Source organism: Eschrichtius robustus, chromosome 4, assembly GCF_028021215.1.
Source record: "Eschrichtius robustus isolate mEscRob2 chromosome 4, mEscRob2.pri, whole genome shotgun sequence".
Lineage (NCBI taxonomy): Eukaryota > Metazoa > Chordata > Mammalia > Artiodactyla > Eschrichtiidae > Eschrichtius > Eschrichtius robustus.
This window is the reverse complement of record NC_090827.1, coordinates 120,728,100-120,751,396: the sequence shown is the minus strand read 5'-3', so window position 1 is coordinate 120,751,396 and position 23,297 is coordinate 120,728,100. Positions and strand designations below refer to the sequence as shown.

At 38.2% G+C, this 23,297-nt stretch overlaps 1 protein-coding gene across 5 annotated transcripts in view; it reads right to left on the bottom strand.

Annotated features, from left to right (window-relative positions):
- SGMS2 (sphingomyelin synthase 2) overlaps positions 1–23,297 on the bottom strand; it is a 102,604-nt gene that overhangs the window by 35,690 nt on the left and 43,617 nt on the right. For 4 of the 5 annotated variants that reach the window (XR_011073944.1, XM_068543282.1, XM_068543283.1 and 1 more), the window contains exons 3-4: positions 4,566–5,265; positions 739–856 (exon numbers count right to left, since the gene is read on the bottom strand). Coding sequence is in view for 4 of the 5 variants with exons in the window: in XM_068543282.1 (XP_068399383.1) it covers positions 739–856; positions 4,566–5,020 (573 nt within the window). In the remaining variant the exon portion in view is untranslated. Of the gene's footprint in view, positions 1–738; positions 857–4,565; positions 5,266–16,419; positions 16,498–17,196; positions 17,230–23,297 lie in introns of all 5 variants that reach the window. The other variant, XM_068543284.1, reaches the window with a different exon arrangement.

The window sequence follows — 23,297 nt, the reverse complement described above, 5'->3', positions numbered from 1 at the left end:
TCATTTCCACTGCCACCACCAAGGTTCAAGTTCCTACAATGGGCACAGAGGCCCTGTGAGATCTGTGGCTGCATCATTTCAACTCTTCATAACTCTATGCAGCCACACGTGTCTCCCTGCTCTTCCCTGAACGCCCTGTGATTAAGCTATTTCCTTGTCCTGGAGTTCTCACCCCATTCACATGGCTCACTCCCTCATCTTGGCTGCCCAAAAGCTTTCTCATTGAAGAAGTTTTTCCCGACCACTCTATAAATTAGTACCTACCCTCATAGTTCCTTTCACCCTTACTCAGCTTTACTGTTCTCCAACTGATAGCCACCTGACTTACCACCATGTAACAAGTTATGGCTTCATTTAACTGTCGCCATCCTGCAATAAGAATATACGTTCTCGGAGGAGGAGAACTTTGTTTTGGTCATTGCTGTTACACGGTGCCTGGTATATAACAGGAACTTAATACTTTCAAAATGAATTCATGAATGAGTAAATGAGAAGGCAAAAATGCAGAGTCAAAGACCCAATAGTAACTTCCAGTTAGCAGAAGATGAATTTTTTATGCACAAACATATAAATTTTATGAACACATTCTAATGTTTCCCCCCAAAATCTAAAGCAAAACAAAATATGCTAGATTTCAATTAACATATATGAACGTGTCTAGGAGAATGTATAACAGAGAGCAGGTGTTCAATCACTGTTTGCTTAATGTCCTCTAAATGGTAATCCAGAGGGGCTTACCTTTGGAGCACACTGGAAATGCATTCCAGGCACAGGGAGAGTAGTAACGTACATTGTGATACAGCGATACAGGTACAAAGTTCCAATGATAAAAAAGAATCTGCGCCCCACTATTGACCTAAAGGAAAAATAAGGATGGGGAAAAATAGGTTTACTGGGGTTTTTTGCTCCTAAGGCAACATAAAATAATGTTTAACAGAATAAAGAATAATTGCAGTTTTCAGAACTGAAGATTCACATACTGCAATTAATCTAGGTGGGTTGGGCCCCAAAGGAATGAGTCTCTGCGGAGAGAGAGTGTTAAAATAGATTAAGGGTTTTACACAACTACCACTCCTAAAAAAGGCCCTCTTTGCCAGAGAATTCAATGAATCTCTCTACGTTGTCAGTCAACTCACTGCATTAATAAACCCTCTCTTGAGAACACAGCAGAGGTATAAGCGAGCCACAGTCACAGAGGAATTAACTAATGAGCTAAGGTGATACGACATCATTGGGCACATAGGGAAATGGGACAACTCTTTTAACCTAAGTTATATAAGCAAGGTTTATTTGGGGACTATCCAAAAATATTCTGACAACTTGGGCGTGAACTATTTTGTCTATGACTATAGAGATTTTCAGAGAATTATATTTTGAAGATGTTCAAAGTGTCCTCGTGCATTTAAGGACATTTAAGAGTGAAGCTGTAAACTGATTAGTTTACCCTGATTTTATGCAATCTTGATCAAAAGAGGTAAAAAAAAAAAAAAAAAGAATCCCACAAGTCCTTTTTCACTTTATATGTTTCGGTGAAGACAGTTGTCTTGACTAACATTAGTCCCTGCTCTTCGCCCCCTAAGTCGTCACTCTAAGGCAGTGGTTCCCAGAGGCTGGCTTTGAGCACACCGCTCTCCAAAGGGAAGGGCTCTGCCCACCTGCACCACTGTCTCTTGCATACCTGAATGGGCATCACGAATTCTGAAGATGATTCTGTTGTGTAGTTAGAGGTGGACCTATAAACTCTGGGCTCTATAAAGATGGCTGGGATCCACAAAGCCCCTAGAATTACTGGTTGTAACTTCCCTAGTACATAAAATATGTTACTCCAGGTCTCCCATTTTCAGAGCTCTCAAACTTCCAAAACCAGTGATCAAAAACCTCTGGAAAAACAGGCAATTTTAGGCATGTGGAATATTTTAAGTTTTCTCCAAGACTGTGGTCTGCCATGGATCAAGGTCTAATTCAGGTAACTGCTGGGACTTCTAAAGAATCATGTACAAATATAATTTTAGCTGCCTGTCTCCAAGAGCTATTTTAAGGAGATTCCAGGGTTTCTGGGGTCAAAATATAGAGAGAAACACCTTGACTAGTTGATGAAAGTATCTATTTCTTGCAAGGCATTTCTTTCAAAGGCCTGCTATTCTAGCCCTGCCTTTTCTACTACTGAAAAGGAACAGGTAATGAACATTGCTGAGGGCTTCCATCTGGTTAAGTGAAAAACTATTCTCCCTTTGATTCAAACCCAGGTTCAAAAAGAGTGCTGAATTGTGCTCCATGCTGTTAGACATGGTGAAGTAATAAGCAGGAATTATTATGGGTCAATTATATTCATTCCAGTATTCAGAGTTCAGCTGTACTCAGAACAGAAAATTAACTTAGAGGTGAAACGCACTCCGCAGCCTTATTTAAAGAACTACTGCCAGTGATTTTTTTTTCCCCCCATAGCTTTAAAGATGTTTTAAGTGAGAGAGGGAGAGTGAGAGAGAGAGAACAACTAGAATTTCTTATTCAGCTGGAATGTTCAAAACGGGTTATAAAAATTACTCTACCAGTTACTAAAATATAAGATCCAATTCTATATGAAAAGGAAAAAGGAAAATTAGTTGTGATTTCCCCAAGTTTTTGCTGGTGGATTGTGACCCAAACAGTGGCTATCATTAAAACATGCGGCTGGCCTGTGTGAAAACAAGTTTTGACATGGTAAAACCGAAGTTGGCACTGGAGAGAGAGGTAACAACTGTCCTCTACGTGAAGATGCAAATACACGGAGACTGTACTGCAGGCTGGAAGCCGGCTACTTACCCGACCCTGAGAAATTTCTCTTTCACACACATATACAAATAAAACTTTGCTCTAAAACAAAGGAGAGAGCAAATATCTTTGTCCTGAGCAGTCTCTCTTATATTCAGTGTCAATTCCAGACACTAAAAAGGAAAACGCTAAAGTTCAACAGCTACACTGTTTGCTTTTAGCATAAAGCACGTCATAACTAACAACTTTAGCGTAAAGTTCCCCTACTAAGTAAAAGACAATTGACAGCTATGTCTTTTACTTATACATTATTAAGAGAAATATTTTAAAGAAAATGCTTAGGAATGACTTCAGTTCGTGGAATAAGTTTTCGAAACTGCACACCTGCATGTGGGGAACTCTTTAGCAAAGATAGACTGAACTCTTCAAATCTCAAAGCAACAACCAATTGAAAGAACAATATAGCGTAAATTCCTTCTTCAAAAAATGATCTTGTGGGCTTCCCTGGTGGCGCAGCGGTTGAGAGTCTGCCTGCCAATGCAGGGGACACGGGTTCGAGCCCTGGTCTGGGAAGATCCCACATGCCACGGAGCAACTAGGCCCGTGTGCCACAATTACTGAGCCTGCGCGTCTGGAGCCTGTGCTCCGCAACAAGAGAGGCCGCGATAGTGAGAGGCCCGTGCACCGCGATGAAGAGTGGCCCCCACTTGCCGCAACTAGAGAGGGCCCTCGCACAGAAGCGAAGACCCAACACAGCCATAAATAAATAAATAAATAAATAAATAAATAATTAAAAAAAAAAATGATCTTGTGGCATTACTACTGAAACCCTATTTGACTCTGAAGTGTATTGACTATGTTAGCATGTATTATACTTTCAAAAGCCTCCGTTTATGGGCAATGTTTTAATTAAACTTATATTTGTGATTTAATTATTAGAATCTTAGTAGAGAAAAAACATCTGAATGATGGCTGAGGAGAAAAGGGGAATTGAGGGGCCTTTTTTCTTAATGGATTAGCAATCAGAATTCGACAGGGAAGCAGAAATAACCACCTCAGAGCTGTGTCCTATTTTTAAGTATCTTCAAAGCAAAAGTACCTGGCTTACTACACTTCCTGATTCCTGCTATTCTAAAATGGGAAGACTGAAACCAATGAACTAAATGCTCCTTTGTGATGGCTTGAGGAAACCAGAAGGCACGTTTACTTTAGAAATCTAAAACCCAAACCGCATGGACCCAGTTCTAAATGCAGTTTATTAAACAAACTCTTGTGATTGGATTGCCAAAAGGCAAAAGGAAAAGACATGTAAAATTCGAGAACTCTTGAAGAGAGGCAAACCTCAAAGCCTGCGATTGACTATAAACCAATATAGTCATCACATTATGAGTAATAGAGAAAAAAGCTTCCCAGCCTACAACTTTCCCCACCTGTCAAGAGCCTGGAATAACACAAGCATGATGAAGTGAATGTTATTCCTTTCCAAGGCTCTTAATGTATCATGCAAATACCATAGTGCCAAGTTACTTGAAATTAGAACTGCACCTTAAATTTACAAAGTCTGAATCATCCACCACAGTACTTCTGCACCTTCACACACAGTTGCCACTTTCCTACAGTTGCTCAATAAATGCTTTTGGAATAATGACTGGATTTACTCAAGGTTGTAGATCTTTCTATTGATTCTTTTCATTAAGTGCCTGGATAAGACTGAATTTATCAGATAAAACCGAGAAAGATCATTTCAACTACACACCAGCTCACTAAAATATAAACTCATGGCAAATCCCCAAAACACGTTAGACCTTACTTACTTGTATCTCAGAAATAGCCACTGGGTGATCCATAATCCAACTAATATAATTCCATTTATTTCTGATACAGAAAATGCCCATTTCACCCGATCTATGTAATCAAAAAACTTGTCTGGGAGTGGAGGGCTGAGCTCCTTGGGAGGGACCCTCTCGTGCACAACCGTGATCATGACGGTTGTCAGGACGAGGTTGAAAAGAGCGTACACGAAGGCAATGCCCGTTTTCCACCACTCTAGGGGAAATTTGTTCCTCGATTCCGTGGGCATAGCAATTTGGATATAGTCTGGGTACTTTTTGGTGCCCTTTCGCAGCCCATTGGATAAACTCTTAGGTTTACCATTGCCATTTTTGTTCTCTTCTTCAACGGGTTCAGCAGGTCTTGTGTAAGTGTTTGCAGGATCGTTGGTTTGATTTTCCATATGTTCTTCAAGTTTTGCTGTCTCTATGATATCCATTGTCCTCCAGTCTTCAGATCAAAAAGGAGATGGTAAAGTTCTTGTTCTTTGTGGAAACTCAACTTTTTTTAATCCTTCTACTGCCAAGATCAACATGGACTCTTACAAGTGATTCTGTTTCCTAGTACAAAACATAGAGGGTCTCCATCGGACTAGTGTTCCTCCTGGGCAACCATCTGCTGTACATTCACCACTTTCAGGAAAGGAAGCCAATTTTCTTTCTCCCAAAGATGTTACTATCCCACCTGTAAAAACAAAATAGAACTATGTTCAGAAACTGTGCTTGTCCAGTTGTCAAGCATCCAAAACAAAAACATTATCAAAATAAGGAAACAAATACCAAAGCCATTTGCTTTATAAATGTATCGTCCGAACATAGTTAAAGCTGCTGAGATGTAGTTTATTTATAAAACATTGAGGGACTTCCCTTGTGGCGCAGTGGTTAAGAATCCACCTGCCAATGCAGGGGACATGGGTTCGAGCCCTGGTCTGGGAAGATCCCACATGCCGCGGAGCAACTAAGTCCGTGTGCCACAACTACTCAGCCTTTGCTCTAGAGCCCCTGAGCCACAACTACTGAGCCCACGTGCCACAACTACTGAAGCCCGTGTGCCTAGAGCCCGTGCTCTGCAATGAGAGAAGCCACCACAATGAGAAGCCCGCACACCACAATGAAGAGTAGCCCCTGCTCGCCACAACTAGAGAAAGTCCGTGCACAGCAACAAAGACCCAACGCAGACAAAAATAAATAAAATTTAAAAGTAAATAAATAAAAATAAAACACTGAATTGTTTCATCTTGGAATTCTTCTCTTTTTGAGCTGATGTCAGTATAAATAGGAACATTTTAATAAACAATTCCTTTTAAATTTCTATAAATAAAAGTCAGGACCCAGCAATGCAAACACTTCATCAGACACTATCACTTGTTACAAACCGTGAAGTCATAATAAGCTAGAACCCACCCAGAGATCACATCATTCCTTCCTAAGACTGCGATTTTTCTATGAACCTTAAAGGATAAAAAACTGTGATGATTTGCTTACATGCATAGAATAATTGTTATTCTCTGCATTTGTCAAAATGGTCAACTTTCTACTTTCATATTAAAAACTGGAATCTTTTTAAGTGACTACTTTTCAGAACATACTCAAGAACTATGCATTCAAGATACTTTACATGGCACTACCTCTGTTTATCCTTTTATATTCAGAGATGCACACCATACAGAAGGAAAGCTGACAGCCTTCAAAATAACACAGTGAAAAGATACACAAAGCCTTATTAGCTATGCCCATTTAGAGAGAAATTCTACTCATTACTGGAAGGATAAAATAATTCACTACAACTAACATGGCAAATTAGTAACTGACAACATTTCGATACAGTCACCACAATTTCTACCGAACAACAGAAATGCAGACCCGGAGGACCAGCTCGGGGCACTTACCCACCACGACACCAGTGATGAAAGGTGTCCTCTGCTTAAAGCGCCACAGGCTCTAAAGAGTGACGATTTCTCTACAACACAGAGCACCAGCACCACCGCTTTTATATGTGCCAGCAACACGGCCCCAGCTGTTGTCAATTTAGGAAAGCAGTATTTTCGTCCCGCTCCAGAATCCAGCCGCCTGAAGTTTTCAAACCTCGTAATTAGTCCCCACCCAGAGTACACTGCACAACTTAAGCACAATCCTTTGCATTGTAAAGACCTCCCTTTCAGGGTAACTTCAGGGGAGAAAAATAGGGAGGAGGAAAAACTCAAAGTGGTGACAGCTAAGCCTTTGTTTAACGAAAGAAAAAGGAAAAAAAAAAAGTTAAAATGGCACAGTCAGTATGGACCGGCAATATTTCTTGACAGTTGTGAATGGCAAATAGATGATCAACCACAAATGTTTATTGTGCACCTAAATGTCCCAGCACTGAGGAATATGTGGGTGCAATTAAAAGGAGTTTGACGAAAAAAAAACACTGACCTGAACGTTCACCCAAAGAGCTTGAAGTCTAGCTGAAGAGATGGAACTAAAATAGCAAAACTTTGGAGAAGACTGACTGGCATATTGTTAAGACGAAGAAGGATGAGGTGGATCGCTAGATCAAAATGCAGCCTTAGCTGTATCCCTAAAGAAGTGTACACAGAAAGTCACTGAACATTTCCGAGGAAGCGAAAGCAAGAGGAAAGTTAGCCTGGCAGGGAAACAGAGGATCACTAAGAGATGGAGATTGGCTAAGAGGTAGTACCAAAAAGTTTGGACCTCTCACCTCTCTACTGTTCTGTCCCTGTGAAAAGCCCCCAGATACTAATGCATCAGAGCAGGGTGAGAAAGGACCAGGGCCCCTCTCTGTAAAAGAAGACTGACAGAGATTCTCTATAGTGCCCTAGCTCAGCGTTGTAGGACAAGTATAATGAAGAGGTGCCTGAGTAAGGCATTTGCAAAAACAAACCTTCAACACCATGGACAACTACTTCTAATGGAGGTACCAAAGCACTAACTCAGCCATTGCCTGTCTCTCGTTACCAACTTCAGGCTACACCACTCATAGCATCTTGCCAGACTATTATCCAAATTCCGTCCAACTTGACTACTACACATCTGCTCCGAGCCTGGTGTCTATAGGGGAAAGAAGCTTGTTGATTTTGAAACCCAAGTCCACCAGCGGACATACAGATGATCTTTAAAAAGGTAGCTACCTAGTTCTAGAACACAGAATGTAGAACAGAAGAAAACAGCTACCTTTTTTTTTTTTTTTTTTAAAGAGGAAGCGTTCAGCCATCCACCTCCTAGGACAAATGTGAGAAAGACTGAAATAATTAATCCTGAAGAGCTTTGTGCTCCTGGGAGCAATAGCACTCTGTGAGTACAAAGCCCATTTATCAACATTAGTGGCGGGATTGATATTTTCCTTGGGGTTTCATCAAGAGGATTAAGTATACAAAGCACATTCATCACGTGTCAGCCAATCTTGAGATGCAATGTTTATCAAGATGATGATTACAACATACTCATTCCTATGGTGAGACCTTCCTACCAGTAAGGATCTGGAAAGTGACAAAAGCCACAATAGTTCCTCTTGAGGGATGGCAATACCATTAGGTCACTTGTTTAGGGTACTCTGTCAGAGCACAAAGCAGATGAAAAGATTTCCAAGTTCTCTTACATTGCAATATACTAGAAGTTAGTCTAGATAATATTTTAAAAGTTCAAGATCTCTATAGATTAATCTTTCTTTTGAAGGCAACTGTGAAACTCTGAAACTTTTAGTACAGTGATACTGTTTTACTAGGTTTTGTTTTTGTTTTTAAGAACTAAGTATGATTTACTCCAGAAATACAAGGAAGGTTTCAAATTAGGAAATGACTAATTTGTACTTTATTAAGTACAAAAAAGAAATGTAAACAGAAAAGATATGATCATCTTGAGTGAAGTTTAAAAAGGCAGTTGATAAAATTCAGTATCCACTTGATTTGGGGGAGAGAAAGTACTCAATAGTAGGAACAGAAGTATGTATATAGCTGTGCTCTTTCAATGCCAATATCACTATTTTAGCTGTGTAATATGTGTTCTAATATCTAGTGGAAAAAATCCTCCACTTTTCACCCCTAAGGGAACTTCAGGATCTTTCTGTCAAATTACAAAAAAATATATAATTTTGCTTGTATGTTTTATTTCACCTCTATTATACCATAAAGGGTTTGATCTTACCATATTAGTATACAACATTAGTCATTTTCTCTTAATAATCCCAATAGTATTTTTCCTGTAATTTGACAAAAAATGATTCTAAGGCTCATCAGGGAGTGAAAATGGGGGCAGCAGTAGAAGGTTTGTACCAGTAGATATTAGACAACATTATACAACCAATATTGGGGTAATGGTACCCAGTTATTCTATTTTAGGAATTTATCCCAAGGAAATAAGGATGTACACAAAATATTTCTACAAATATGCTTTCAACACAGTTATTTATAAGAGCAAATTGGAAATAGCCTAATATCCAACAACAGGGGATTAAATAAATTATAGCCATCTTAATACTGTATTTTGATATAGTAACTACAGAATTGTGAGACAAGTATACTAATACTATAAGAAGGATGCAGTATCCAATTAAGTACAAACTTAGATCTGAATAGGAGGTGTAGGACCTCAGTAATTCATATCAGAGGTTATGGTTTACCAAAAAATGGGAAAGGGGCCAAGTGACAGAGGTTCAAGGCTCGAAGAAAAGGTGCAAGTGTAAGACTCGTGACTCACTCCCAGTTCTGATCTGAAGCTCACAGACAGCATTCCACAGAAGAGGTTAAATGCAGACATGAGCTCCAGTTGACGGGCTTAGAAATGCTTTGCTTGTTAAATTTGTATGTTGCCCTGTTGTGCATTTGCAGTGGTTAAGAAGATAAGATGTATTAAACATGTAAATGTAGTTTAAAAATTAAGGAAACTTATCTAAGTTTATATGTGGGTTTCAATGTTTAAAAAGATGTAATCTGTTAAAGATAGAGGTTAAACATTGACCAAAGACAATGTGGTGCTAACATTTACAAACTGCAATTCTGAATGAAAGAGATTTAGGCGTTGTTTAAAGGCTTAAGAAAAACAAGGTCCTGAAACAGAGTTGAAGATCAATGGAAACAAAAGAGCTGATGAGTTTCGTAACAGACACTAAGCTTTCTCAGCCCTTAAAACAGAAAACCCAGTGGTCACCTTAAAGCCATTAAAAAGTCAAGTTGTATAATAAAATGGCCACAATATAATAGTCCTCAGCAAATGTTACTATGTGCCAGGTACTGTGCTTTGTGTAATATCTAATTATTCCTCATAACAACGTTAGGAAATATTTTAAAGAAAAGAAATTGAGGTAAGTGAGATGCTCAAGGTCAGACAGGTAGAAAGTGGCAGAGCTCAGATTTGAACCAGGAATCCAATCTCAGGAGTCCCTGTTCTTAATACCACATCACTACCTCTAGTGCCATTACATATTATAGGTCAACAATATAGTCAGTGAAAAAGATTAGGACTTTCCTGGTGGCACAGTGGTTAAGAATCCACCTGCCAACGCAGGGGACACGGGTTCGAGCCCTGGTCTGGGAAGATTCCACATGCCGCAGAACAACTAAGCCCATGTGCCACAACTACTGAGCCTGTGCTCTAGAGCCCGTGAGCCACAACTACTGAGCCTGCATGCCACAACTACTGAAGCCTGCACGCCTAGAGCCCGTGCTCCTCAACAAGAGAAGCCACCACAATGAGAAGCCCGCGCACCGCAGCGAAGAGTAGCCCCCGCTCGCCGCGACTAGAGAAAGCCCGCGCGGAGCATCAAAGACCCAACACAGCCATAAATAAATAAATAAATTTATTTAAAAAAAAAATAGATTGAGACCATCAATGACAAGCTTTTTTGACAAGCTTTTTTAAAACAGAGAGATACATAAAATACATAGGAAAGTCTCCAGATAACATTACAGGCATTTTTAAATCTTCATAATTTTGCAAAAATTAATATAAACTTAGAAAAAAATTTAATATATAAATCACCTCTCTTGGGGGGGAGAGGGAAGGAGCCTGTTAAGTATTTCCCTGTTACCCATACTTGCCATTTAATTATAATTACTGTAACTAACAAACCACTATATTACATTTATAATATAGGTACATTGCTGTTAACAGGATCCAGTTTAGCTATAAAAGTTTTATGCCTATAATAGTTTTTGCAGAGACTAAGACATCTTAGCTTTTCCTTATTAACATTCTTAGAGCTTAATTCACCTGTAAAAATCCTCCTGCCTAAAATGGATAGGCATTAACATGCTTACAGAAACAAGGGTGCCTTGTGAGTCATGGCATTCTAATTTCAGAAAAACCCATAAAATTTGTTAAATATTTTTACTAACAAGTTCTTGAAAACTGAAAAGAAGATCCACTGTTTATTCAAAAATTATTGTGTATATTTGTGAAATACTTTCCCAACAAAAGTAACATGGAAAAGAGTCCTTGTCATACCATTACAGGTCCCACATCTGTACAAGTATGATAGATTTAAATTAGGGAAACGGACAGGTGGGTAAGGTGGCTTGCGACACTATTCTGAGAATGGACTGGGGGGAAAAACCTTTTTTTTTTTTTTTTTAATTTAAAAGATAGAATTGAGGGCTTCCCTGGTGGCGCAGTGGTTGAGAATCTGCCTGCCAATGCAGGGGACACAGGTTCGAGCCCTGGTCTGGGAAGATCCCACATGCCGCAGAGCAACTGGGCCCGTGAGCCACAACTACTGAGCCTGCGCGTCTGGAGCCTGTGCTCCGCAACAGGAGAGGCCACGATAGAGGCCCGCGCAACGCAATGAAGAGTGGCCCCCGCTCGCCGCAACTAGAGAAAACCCTCGCACAGAAATGAAGACCCAACACAGCTAAAAATAATACAAAATAAATAAATAAATAAATTTATTTAAAAAAAAAATGGTTAAAATGGTAAAATTAAAAAAAAAAAAAAAAGATAGAATTGAAAAAGCAGCTACCCATGACTGTAATTCTGAACTCTGGAAGAGATATGCTCGGGTAAAGAATAGACGTTTTGATTTTCGGTACTAATTTACTATCTCACGCTAAGGTAGACTGGACGACTATAGTTCTGTATCCAGTTGTTATAAGAGAAAGACTCAGCCTATCAATAGTGGTTGCTGGTGGGAATGGAGAGTGACTGCAAAGAGGCTGGAAGTTTCTTTGGGGGAATGATGGAAATGTTCTAAAATTAGATCGTGACAATGGTTGCACAATTCTGTAAATTTACTAAAACTCATTTAATTGTATCCTTAAAACACATGAATTTTATAGGATGAACGTTATAACTCAATTAAGTTTTTTTTTTTTTAAAGCTATGGCCCATCGAGATATATGGTTTCTAAAGAATTAGAAACCAGGGACTAACCCATGTTCTGTTATTATATTCCAGGCTCGCTTATCCCTTTCAAGTGCTGTACTTACCAGCTGAGCACTTCTTTAGCAGTGACTTGGAAATAACACACATTTTAAAGTTTTCTACAGACAGGATCAAGAACCAGCCAATAAAATGCAAACTGTTTTACAAAATTTGTGTAAACTGCTCCAAAAATAAACTTGTAACTAAATAATATGAAGTGACCAAAAACAGAAGGATTTTCTAACAGAATTCATCAAAGTTTACTATGAGTTGGATCCCAAGGAAAAAGAGACAATCTGTTTTCTTTCTCACCAAAAAAAAAAAAAAAAAAAAAAATTGATCACTTTAACTGGCAAGGTAGAGCATTTAATACTTGTTGAAATGCATACTACTTATTTACACAGAGCAAATATTAGCTGTGCAAATTTGAAAACAAATTGTGGGACTGGGAGTATTTCACAGGAAGGGATAATCTGCAGTCCACAGGGCAGCCTAAGAGGGCGGTACAGCACTCGGCCTGGAGCAACTGTTTCTGACATCACTAAGTTTGATAGAATAAAGTACCTTCACTAAAATCTGACATGCAAAATGTTTCATAGGATGTTTTAAATTTTGGCTTCTATTTCCTGTTCATCTTTTTATCTGTGGCTGGAGAATTCCGAAGATCAGATCTGATTCCAGGAGAGGAATCTTAAAGAGAGGTGGAGACCCAGGGAAAGACAATTTAACAATCCCTGATACAATGTGGAACACGTGGTAAGGAGAATGAACGAACAAATGAATAAATAAAGGAATGAGCAGGTAGATGAACAGATTAGATTAGATAAGTAAACACACAGACTGACAGACAGACAGGACCCTGAAGATAGAAGAGGGCTGTAAAACAAGGTGAAAGACTAGGGAATATTTTAAATAATCCTTTGTATTTCTTTGGGAAATACCCTAAATCAGAGGTTTTGAGAGTTAAGGGGTAGAGTGGGGGAACATCACACATTTTCCCCAAATACTGGATTATGCTTGCCCCAAACCCCTTTCCCCACCTCCATTCCTGATACATCTAGGAGCTTAGAGAACTTCTGGAGGATAGGGGTGGATGGGCTTTCCAGGTGGTTTCTTCCTCCTTTGCCTGGGTGTTTTCAGTGTTGAGAAAAAAGAACAAGGCAGGCATTTTTTACTTCCCACCCCCTTATGAATTTACAGCCAGTATGATAAACCCGTGACCCCGGAGAATAAGTAAGGTGGGTTGAAGGTTTGTGTTTGTGGTAAAATGCTTATAACTACTTTAGCAGGTGAGCAAAAGAAGTCCCCAATAATTTAAACAAAGACATTTGTACTTTTAACAACCTGAACTGTGATTCCGTTAATTCCCGAGCAACCCTGCCAGAGAGATGTTTGGTCAGAGAATCATTCTGCGCTAACTGGCAGCACCGCCTCCATGTTTAATGGTCAAACAAAAGCTGCTGGCACTGGTTTAGTAGAAACACCCTGGGGGCTTTATCAGAAAGGTTAAATCTAACAGCCTAACTGAACAACAGCGGTAATTATCTGTTTCTGCATTCCTAGCTTTCCTTATACACCCCAAAGGTTTATATACCTAGAAACTGATTCCCGTAGGTTTTAATACTTATTACTCTGTAACAGGAGTCTGCACAGATTACCTACTGAAGTGACAGGTTTCTGAAAACCATTAAAAAACTACTCCATTTAATATTTTTAAATGACAGTGGAGCTTACATGTTCTCCTAACAGTGGCTGGTTTGAGAAAGAGAGAAATGCGGAAGCTAGGTCTAAGCTTAACACTACACTCCCAAACCACACAACACTTTCTAAACTATATTAGAGATCTCATGCTAAATAAATAAATAGATCACAAAGTCAACAGTATATTTCTTTGTCAACAACAACAACAAATTTTCTAGATTTGTTGGAAGCATAGTATCTTAAATATTATAGGAAAACCAGGAGAAGAAAAAAAAAAAGGATAGTTCCTTAAAAATAATTTCATAATTCTTTCCTTTAATAAAGCTCTTTTACTACATGCCTTTCAGATTATTATAAAATACACCTATTGATTTCTCCCTCTACCACGTGGTGACCAAACTTTGTGTATATTTTATACAATTTCAAAAGTTTGCATAAAATAATATTAACAGGCTATTAAATGAGTATTCAAAAAAATGACATCTTGAAACTTTGCTTGCTGTTCACTAGTACATTAGAAGACAATATTAACACTTTGTTTTGAGATTTGAGTGCAGTCACCTTTAAGCAAGAATCCATAGAAAGGAGTTAAATAATCCTGCTCTAGTGTGGAGGCAAAGGCGAGATTTCAGCAGAAACATTTAACCCAGAGCTTGCGGTTAGTACAGTTAGTACATTTCGTAGTTGTAAACAGAGGCAGATGCCTAAGAACAGGAAGCTTACTCAATCCCCAGTGCTGCTTCAGAAACTGCACCTAGGTACACTTTAACACAATTTCCTTGTAGAGGTCTAAAGTCTAGAATTAGGACAGTTCAATATGTATTTAAAATACAATGGGTTACTTGTTATTATATTTCTGCTTAGTGCTCTGTACCAACAAAACAAGTGCAAAAAATCGCTTAAAATAGCCTAAGACATTAAGGGGAACACGTCCTGTTAGCAAGAATTAAACGCTGAAAAATTAAGGAAAAGGAAGCTTCTAGAATCTGCACCTTCAGCAGGTTAGTCCCATCTGCTTGCTGCAATCTAGGTGTGGTGTTCTACAGGCTTTGGTAGAGGGCAAAGGCAAGTGGGGAGCAGGAAGGCTAGACAACTCTTTGGGTTTTAAAGTCCTGTGCTGCAGCCCATTTGGCGTCCTCAAGGCAGAGCATGGTTTCATATAAGGAAAGGACAAAGTAAGAAAAGAAAGCAAGCATGGAAGACCCAGAAAGGTCTGTATAAAGCCCTCATTTCTCATTCTCTTATGCCAACCACAAAAAGGTTTTTTTGCAATGACTGGCCGAATAAACCATTGCTTTCAAATGGTATGAGGCTATAAAAAGCCATACCTTCTCCAAAGCCATTAAGGTCACTATATTTGGCTTCCAGAACTTAAACTACTATGTTGTATTTAAATAAATTATTTCTTTCTCAAAAGCACTTATTTGACCAACGCTTCCAACCTAGGCTTTGGTTTCTGCATATAACTCCAACATAAGGAATGGCACACGTGGGGAAGAGGCAGCAAAAGAGTAACTAAAAAGATGGAACTCCTGAGTCTAACAATGCCATTTTAACAATTTTAAGGAATACAAGTGACTGTTATATTGGGACTTGAAATAGATCTATAAAATATTTATCTATCAAATTTTAACTTATCTTAATAAATTAAGGAAAAGAAGAAACTCAGTGTCCCTTTCTATAATTTTCACCAGAAAGTTTGCATATTTAAAAAATTTCATTTGAAGGAAATAAAGAAATTTGGTTTATACACCATAGTATTTAAATATTGTTTTGCGAAATATTAGTGAATATTTGGATATTCAGAATAACTGTCAACAGACATGGTCTGCTAGGGAAAATGAGGCTGCTCAGAACTAAATCTCAATGTCTTTAGCAAGAGCAAGTGATCCAGGAACCTTCCGCTGTGTCAAAATGTTTTGAGGCATTTCTCTCTCAAAGCAGGGAGAACAGCTCACTCAAGAGTTTTATTTCCTTTTGTGACCAACTGTGCTGGTTCACAAAGTTGCAAAGTTTAATAAACAAATGTGTCTTTTGTTGCCTACTCTACGAAATGTCCCCTGTATGAAGCTTGAGCACTCCACCACAAAGCGTAGGTGGCTGTTGGTACAATAAAGACCACAGAGTGAGTTTTTGCACACCACGGGTTTCGTAGTGACCCTTAGCCAACTGCCCGTTTCTCTTAAGCAAAAATCTAGAACAGGATACACAGTTCTTATTTTGTATTTCTTTTAGGAATACCATAATATGAGGAATTTAGCTCCCTTACACCCAAGCTGTCCCTCCAGGAGAGAATTAGAAAAAGAGGGAAGAGAGTATGGAAAGAAAAGGGATAACAGAACAAGAGTCAGAGTTTTTACAAGGAAGCCTTAAAAGAGAAAGACAATATGGAAAAGTATAGACATCAGAGCTGCACTTAAATGGCTCCTAGTAAGACATGTTCCGTAAAAGGGCACTTACAGGGGCTTCCCTGGTGGTGCAGTGGTTGAGAGTCTGCCTGCCAATGCAGGGAACACGGGTTCGAGCCCCGGTCTGGGAGGATCCCACATGCCGCGGAGCAACTGGGCCCGTGAGCCACAACTACTGAGCCTGCGCGTCTGGAGCCTGGGCTCCGGAACAGGAGAGGCCACGATAGTGAGAGGCCCACGCACCGCGATGAAGAGTGGCCCCCGCTTGCCGCAATCAGAGAAAGCCCTCGCACAGAAACGAAGACCCAAGACAGCCATAAATAAATAAATTAATTAATTAATTCAAAAAAAAAAAAAAAAAAAAAAAGGGCACTTACAGCCTGGGGAGTCCAGAGGGGCACTGGAGGTGAGCATTAATCCTTGTCATCAAAACCAGGAGAGCCCAGAGGATTTGGCTAGAATACCAAAAAACTGGTAGGGATTGGGGGCTGGCACTGTTACACAGCAACATAGTTTTGAAAGTCTGGGGACCACCTTTACTGAAACATTTCTACCCAAGCAATAGTACACACAACCACAATAAAATTAATTCAGCATATGAAAAAGTCAGATATTCTATTTAGCAGAAATGGTTAGGTATTATATGTAAATAAATAAATATATAATTATAACATACAGATAGGTTCTATACAAATAACATGTAAAATCCTTTAAGTATGATGATTTATTTAATCAAGGCTTTCACATGGGCCTTGGCTCTCATCTTTATTTGCATATTAAGTCAGCTTTTCATTCTCACAATCTTTGCAGTTAGGGCAGGTGATTTCATGAACCCAAGCCCTGAAGTCCACCCTCAAAAGCCACTGGGAGAACATGGAAAGAGACAAGAGGAACAGAGAATGATTTTTGCTGGTTTATCCATGCGGTGAGTGAAGAATGGTCAGGAAAAGAAACAGAAGTAAAGGATACTATTGCCAGAGTTCATTGCCTTACTTTCTACACCTCCTCTGACAAATCCTAAGAAAAGAATTTCTGTGACTAAATGTCTCCCAATTTCTAAAAACAAAAACTTCCTATAGAATGTCTCGTTGACAGATTAAATACGCAAGCTTCTACCCTACTGTAACCCATGGATAAGAACACAGGAAAGTTACCTTGAAACAAAGCCCATTAAAATGTAGTTTAAGCTGTAATCAGAAAGAAGCATAAAAAATACGAGTTACTGGTAGGATCATAAATCGGTACAATTTTTCTGAAAATCTCTCTTTTTAAACACATGATAAGTTTTAAAAAATGCTTATACTTCTTGACATATTATAATAACTATTACTGACAATTTATTTTGGAACAAGTTTTAAATACAGAAAAAACATTATCCAAAAATACATTCAGTGAAACATTAAAACAGTCTAAATGTCTACAGTAGACATTTTGAAGGATCCATGAAATGCATTAAACTTACTGTTTAAAAAACAGCACCATATACTTATTTTCTTAAAATGTAAATGTATGACATTTTTAAAACAAGTTAATAATAAATACACCAAAACAAAGGTAAGGTGTTAATGCTGGTCGTGAGATTTACCAATTATTTTTGTTTTATTTGGTACTTTCCTATTTTCTCCAAATTTTCTGTGATAAAAGTATTCACCCATATATCCAGATACAACTGTATTCTCAAATAATTTATTAAAATTATGTTTAAGATTTTAATGATGAGGAAATTACAGTATGATTTCAGCAATGTACACATGTATGTTACATATATATTTTTAAAAGTCTGAAGAAAATATACCAAATATTAATACTGCTTGATGAATGTATGGGTGATTTTAATTTTTATCTTTATTCTGGATTGTATTTTCTAATTTTCCACATTAATCATTCTTATAATCAGGAAAATGCTAATGGCTATTTTAACTATAGAAGTATTGACAGAGTTAATTTTGGTTCATACAATTTCAAATATGTAAAAAATGCACATACAGAAAAGTCAGTGCACAAGTACACTAAAATATTAAGAATGGTTGTCCAAGTGGCAGGAGTATGAGATTTTTTTCCTTCCTACATTTGTGTAGAGGCCACATTTAAAAACATTTTCATTACCAATGTGTCATTTTATAGCTAAAAGTATTGGAAACCACATATAGTTGTTGCTGTTGTTTTCACAGAAATATGTATTTACTGAAATCTCTTTATTTCATGTCTTCACTCAGCCTCAATCAACTGCAATAAAAAGTATATGCTTAAGAATGTTGCGTTTTGGGGCTTCCCTGGTGGTGCAGTGGTTAAGAATCCGCCTGCCAATGCAGGGGACATGGGTTTGAGCCCTGGTCCGGGCTGGGAAGATCTCACATGCCGCGGAGCAACTAGGTCTGTGAGCCACAAGTACTGAGCCTGCGCTCTAGAGCCCGCGAGCCACAACTACGGAGCCCGCGTGCCACAACTACCGAAGCCGGAGCACCTAGAGCCTGTGCTCCACAACAAAAGAAGCCACCACAATGAGAAGCCCGTGCACCGCAACGAAGAGTAGCCCCCACTAGTCGTCAACTAGAGAAAGCCCGCGTACAGCAACGAAGACCCAAGGCAGCCAAAATAAATAAATAAATTTATAAAAAAAAATATATAGTGCTATGAAGAAAAATAAAACAGGAGGGTTATTCAAAGTTAGATCACCAGGCTTATGAGGCAACACTCAATTTAAAATTTTTAAATGAATACTCATTATCAGAAAAAAAAATCAGTACACCATCAAGTCAAAAGAACATCAAGAACATCTATGTTCCAACCTGCTGAGACCCAATTACAATAAATAGCTTCTAGAAACCTGCACAAATATAACTTTTTAAAAAATATTTATTCATTTATTTGGCTGCTCCCAGTCTTAGTTGCGGCATGCGGGACCTTTTAGTTGCAGCATGCGAACTCTTAGTTGTGACATGTGGGATCTAGTTCCCTGACCAGGGATCAAACCCAGGCCCCCTGCATTGGGAGAGTGAATTCTAGCCCCTGGACCACCAGGGAAGTCCCACAAATACAACTTTTTAAAACTAAAAAGGAATTCCACCGAAAATGCTCCCATACTCAGTTGTGGATTTTTGCTTTTGAGTCCTTTCCATTTCTAATAGATTGAAATAATGTATGCATGTTTACAGTATTCTAATTCTATTCTATTTTTTAGAAGTCATAATGGACTTTTAAAAAAATTGATCACCCCAGTGCATCTTCTAAGAAATGTTTAACCCACATGAGGATTTACGAAAAGGTTAAAGATGCAATATTATTATATAAACACGGGAAGAATAAAAACAAAGATATTATGTGGGGACAGAAGAGCTGAAGCTATCAAATATCTAAAAAGGATTCAGAACTCAATTTGACTTTTGATGCAGAAATTTTATCTTAAATAGGTAGGATAGAAACTACAGACATAGAAAACTTAAAAAGCTGTTTAATGAAACAGAGCGACCAAACTCAAGATAAGCAATACTCAAAGGTTAAATATATAGCAAATGCTGCGACACTGCTGAAAGCCTGGAAGGTGAGGCAAATGAATGGCCAACCAACCAGAAGAGAGGACTATTTCTGGCCTTCCGTTCTGTGTGGAATTGGGCTCTAAGTGCTCAGGAAGGCAGCAGAAGAGAAGGCTGGCTCCTATCCTCAAGAGGTTTTTGATTAAGTAACTCCCACCCTCCCCCTTCCACCCAGAAGTCACTTTAAAAGACCAATGAGCAATAAAAACAACTTTTACAAATTAGAGAAGAGCCTGAAATAACATTTGAAGTTTAGTAAAACCATGTACCTGATAGAAGTAAAAGTAAAAAGAAAATTCAAATAATGAACATAAAAGGGGAGGTTGGGGAGGGACACATATATATATGTCTTAGAAACTTTAAAAGTCTAGGGTATATAGATGAAAACTGAAAACAAAAATTTTTTAAACTAGAATAGTCTTTTTTTTTTTTAAATAGCTTTTTAAAATGCCAAGTTCCACTAATCAGTAATGAATAGAAAATCATTCTATTAGGTTTAGCACTGGTCTATCCTTGGGAGTAAACTATGGTCAGACTTTTCTACAGAGTGAAGCAGGTTTAGAAAAACACAGGATGATTAAAAGCACTGTCTCCAAACCTGAACCTCATGCCAAGAGGTAGTCAGGAAACGCTATAAACTCAATGCTCAATTAGTATCAGGAAGCTAAAAGATGTAATTCCATACTTAATCTTATTTCCATTAAATGTAATTTTCATTGATGGCTCTATATAAATAAGAGTATTTGACTATAAATACTCACTTGAAATTGTTTTTTTAAAAAAATGTTATCAAAAACCTATATTTAAAATAAATTGAAACAAAGTTAACAGCCTAGAAGTTTTTCATTTTCTGGTTTTTTGTTTTCGTTTTTTTCTTCTGTAGCTTAATCCACAGCAATAAAGATATTAGAAGATTGCAAGCCCGTTTCCAAGGCTTGTACTGAACAAGACCAAAAATGACATTCTGGTTAATATGTTTACATACTTTAGAGGTACTTCTTCAGAATGTCAAAAAGGATGATGGGTTGATGGGGGGTATCTTTAAAGGAAATGAATGAATTCCATTGGCGGGGGTTATTTGTAGGGTAAATAAAACCTTAGTTATCATCTGGGCTTCAAACTCCCTCCTTTGCTCTCCTGACAGCCACCCCAGATCCTGTCCATTTTAATCTTCCATCTATCTACCTAACTCTGCTCTCTCTAGCTTAGTTCAGCTCACAAACACCCTTCCTTACAGAGGGCATGAATTAGTCCAAACATATCAATAGCCACAACAAATTTTTAATGGATTAAATCCATCCACCAAAAAGATACATTAAAAAATTTTTTTAATGAAAAGAAAGCTGATGTAGTACTAGGAATATCGGGTACTACTAGTATTTTGGACTACTGAATACAAAGTGAAAGTATTAAGAAGAAGTGGCTAATAGAGAACAGGTCACTAAGAAGACCTGAAGTTATGAATCTTGCACAAGGAGAAACTGAAGCGCCACAGTCACTGTGGGAAAAGGACTGAGCAAGTACTTAATGCAGCACTCCCTCCCTCTCTGGTTTTGTTCCCAGTCCATTTCCTGCTTTACTGGCTTCCTTAAAGCCCTTAAATGGCTCCCTATGGCCAAAAGTCCATTGCTTATTTTGACTTAAAAAACAACAAAAAACAAACAAACAAAAACAAAACACCTTAGAAAATTTCAAATGTTGTATTGAAAGTAGAGAGAATAGTACAGCAAACCTCATCAGCTACAATGATCATCATGGGAAATCTATTTCATCTATCCTCTACCCTGGGTTTTTTTGGAAACAATCCCAAACATCATTTCACTTGTAAATATTTCAGTATGCCTCTTTCAGGCTCTCTTTAAAAAAACAAAAACAAAAGCAAAAACAACAAAACACTAATGCCGTTATAGGTAAACAAACTTTATTTCCTTAATGACAAATATCTGGTCAGATCACCTTTCCCCAATTATCTTTTTTCCCCAGACTGCTTCTCAGATGCTGGTGTGTCCTTCTGATGGGCGACACTGCTTACAAGGACCTTCATAATCTGACCTCTGCCCTCCTTTTCAGGCTCAGTTTGTGAGTCGTTTTTTTTTTTTTTTCCTTTCCCTAAATCCTGTGTTTCCAGACATAACTGCTTAACTTCTGTTCCCTTCACATGCAATATCTCCTCTTACCAGGCCTTTCCATATAATTTTTCAGCAGCCCCAAACCTCCTCTCGCCCCTACCCTCTTGCTTGCCCACCTGCCTCTCATGCTTCAGGTTCCAGCTTAGATGTCACTTCCTCCAAAAAACCTTTCTTGCTACAACTCCTGGACTCAGAAATGAATTGTCAAACACAGCACTCACTGCCCAGAGAGGTTACAAAACCTAGTGTCCCCGTTGAAAGACAAATGCCAATTTATAACTTCCAGCTTGTTAGATAGAAACCAACCTTCCCCTCTGGGGTGATTTGTGTCTGACATTTTCATGGTACGGTCACCATTCGTTACTTTGCCTTTTGACTATATATTCATGCACAATTATTATACAAACCTCTTATAAATGGTGTTCTAGAGGGGCAAATCAGACATCAGTGCAAAGATTTCAGTTGTAAGAAAATCCGCAGAATTACTTAAACTTATATTTAATAATCATGAAGCTTTCAAATGTGAATTAGATATTTGGCAAATATCTGGGTGTGGTAGCGACAGGGACAAAAGAGCTAGTGGCAAAAGAGGACCCTAACTCTAAAAAAAGCTCAGAATCCTATTGTTACTGGAGCAGATAATTGCTTCATTTTATTCTAAAAGTGGCACCAACTCTAAAAACAAAAATGCACTCATCAAGGACATTAGTGTACTTCAACAGATAACTGGCTAAATAAACAGACTTTCTCTGCATAGATTTTCACCAAAGTGCAATCAGAAACCTGTATTTGAAGATCAACTGTCAGAAAGTTTTCTTGGAAATGTTGGTTGACCACTTTGGTAGCTTTCCTTATCTACTAAAATAAGGCCATGCATAATAACTAGGTAGACGAGAAAATTTCTCTGGGGCTTTAACAAATCTAATTCACATTGTGAAGTCAATTGATTATTGTATTTTTGGTGATTCCACCAAAGATGGTTAAAGAAGGCAAACAAAAATCTCATTTCTCACAGAAAGAAAAGAAGTAGGGTAAGGTACCTTACTGATAAAGGGTGTACTAACCATCAGAGGGTCTAGGTATTTCCTCTTAGTGCTCAGAACACCACGAGATTGGTCCTATGGGTGAGAAATCGATTCTCTCAAAGGTTTAAAATTTTTTGGCATTTTAATTAGCTTGATGCAGGTAATTTATGGGTAACAGGTCCATATGAGTTTATTAAAACAATGAACAACAAAAGTTCACTCAATAACCATGGCCCCTAAAACATGCCCTTGCTAATACCAGAAAAAAAATAAATACAGGTCAACCGTGCATGGTAACATCTTAGAATCCTAAGATCTGGGTTCTAACCCTGACTCTAATACTTGATAAGAATTAAAGCAATCCCCTTGGTCCTCAGTTTCTTCTGCCTTACCTGTCTCACATTCTCAAATAGGGGACTATGTTAAATGATTGGCCATTGGCATATTACAATTTGAAAATGGTTAGCTTATGTCTTTATTTCTCAATGTCAGAAGTCATCCTGTCAGAACAGACCACATGAAAAGGGAAATAAATTCATGGAAGAATCACCCCATTAGGTTCCATCCA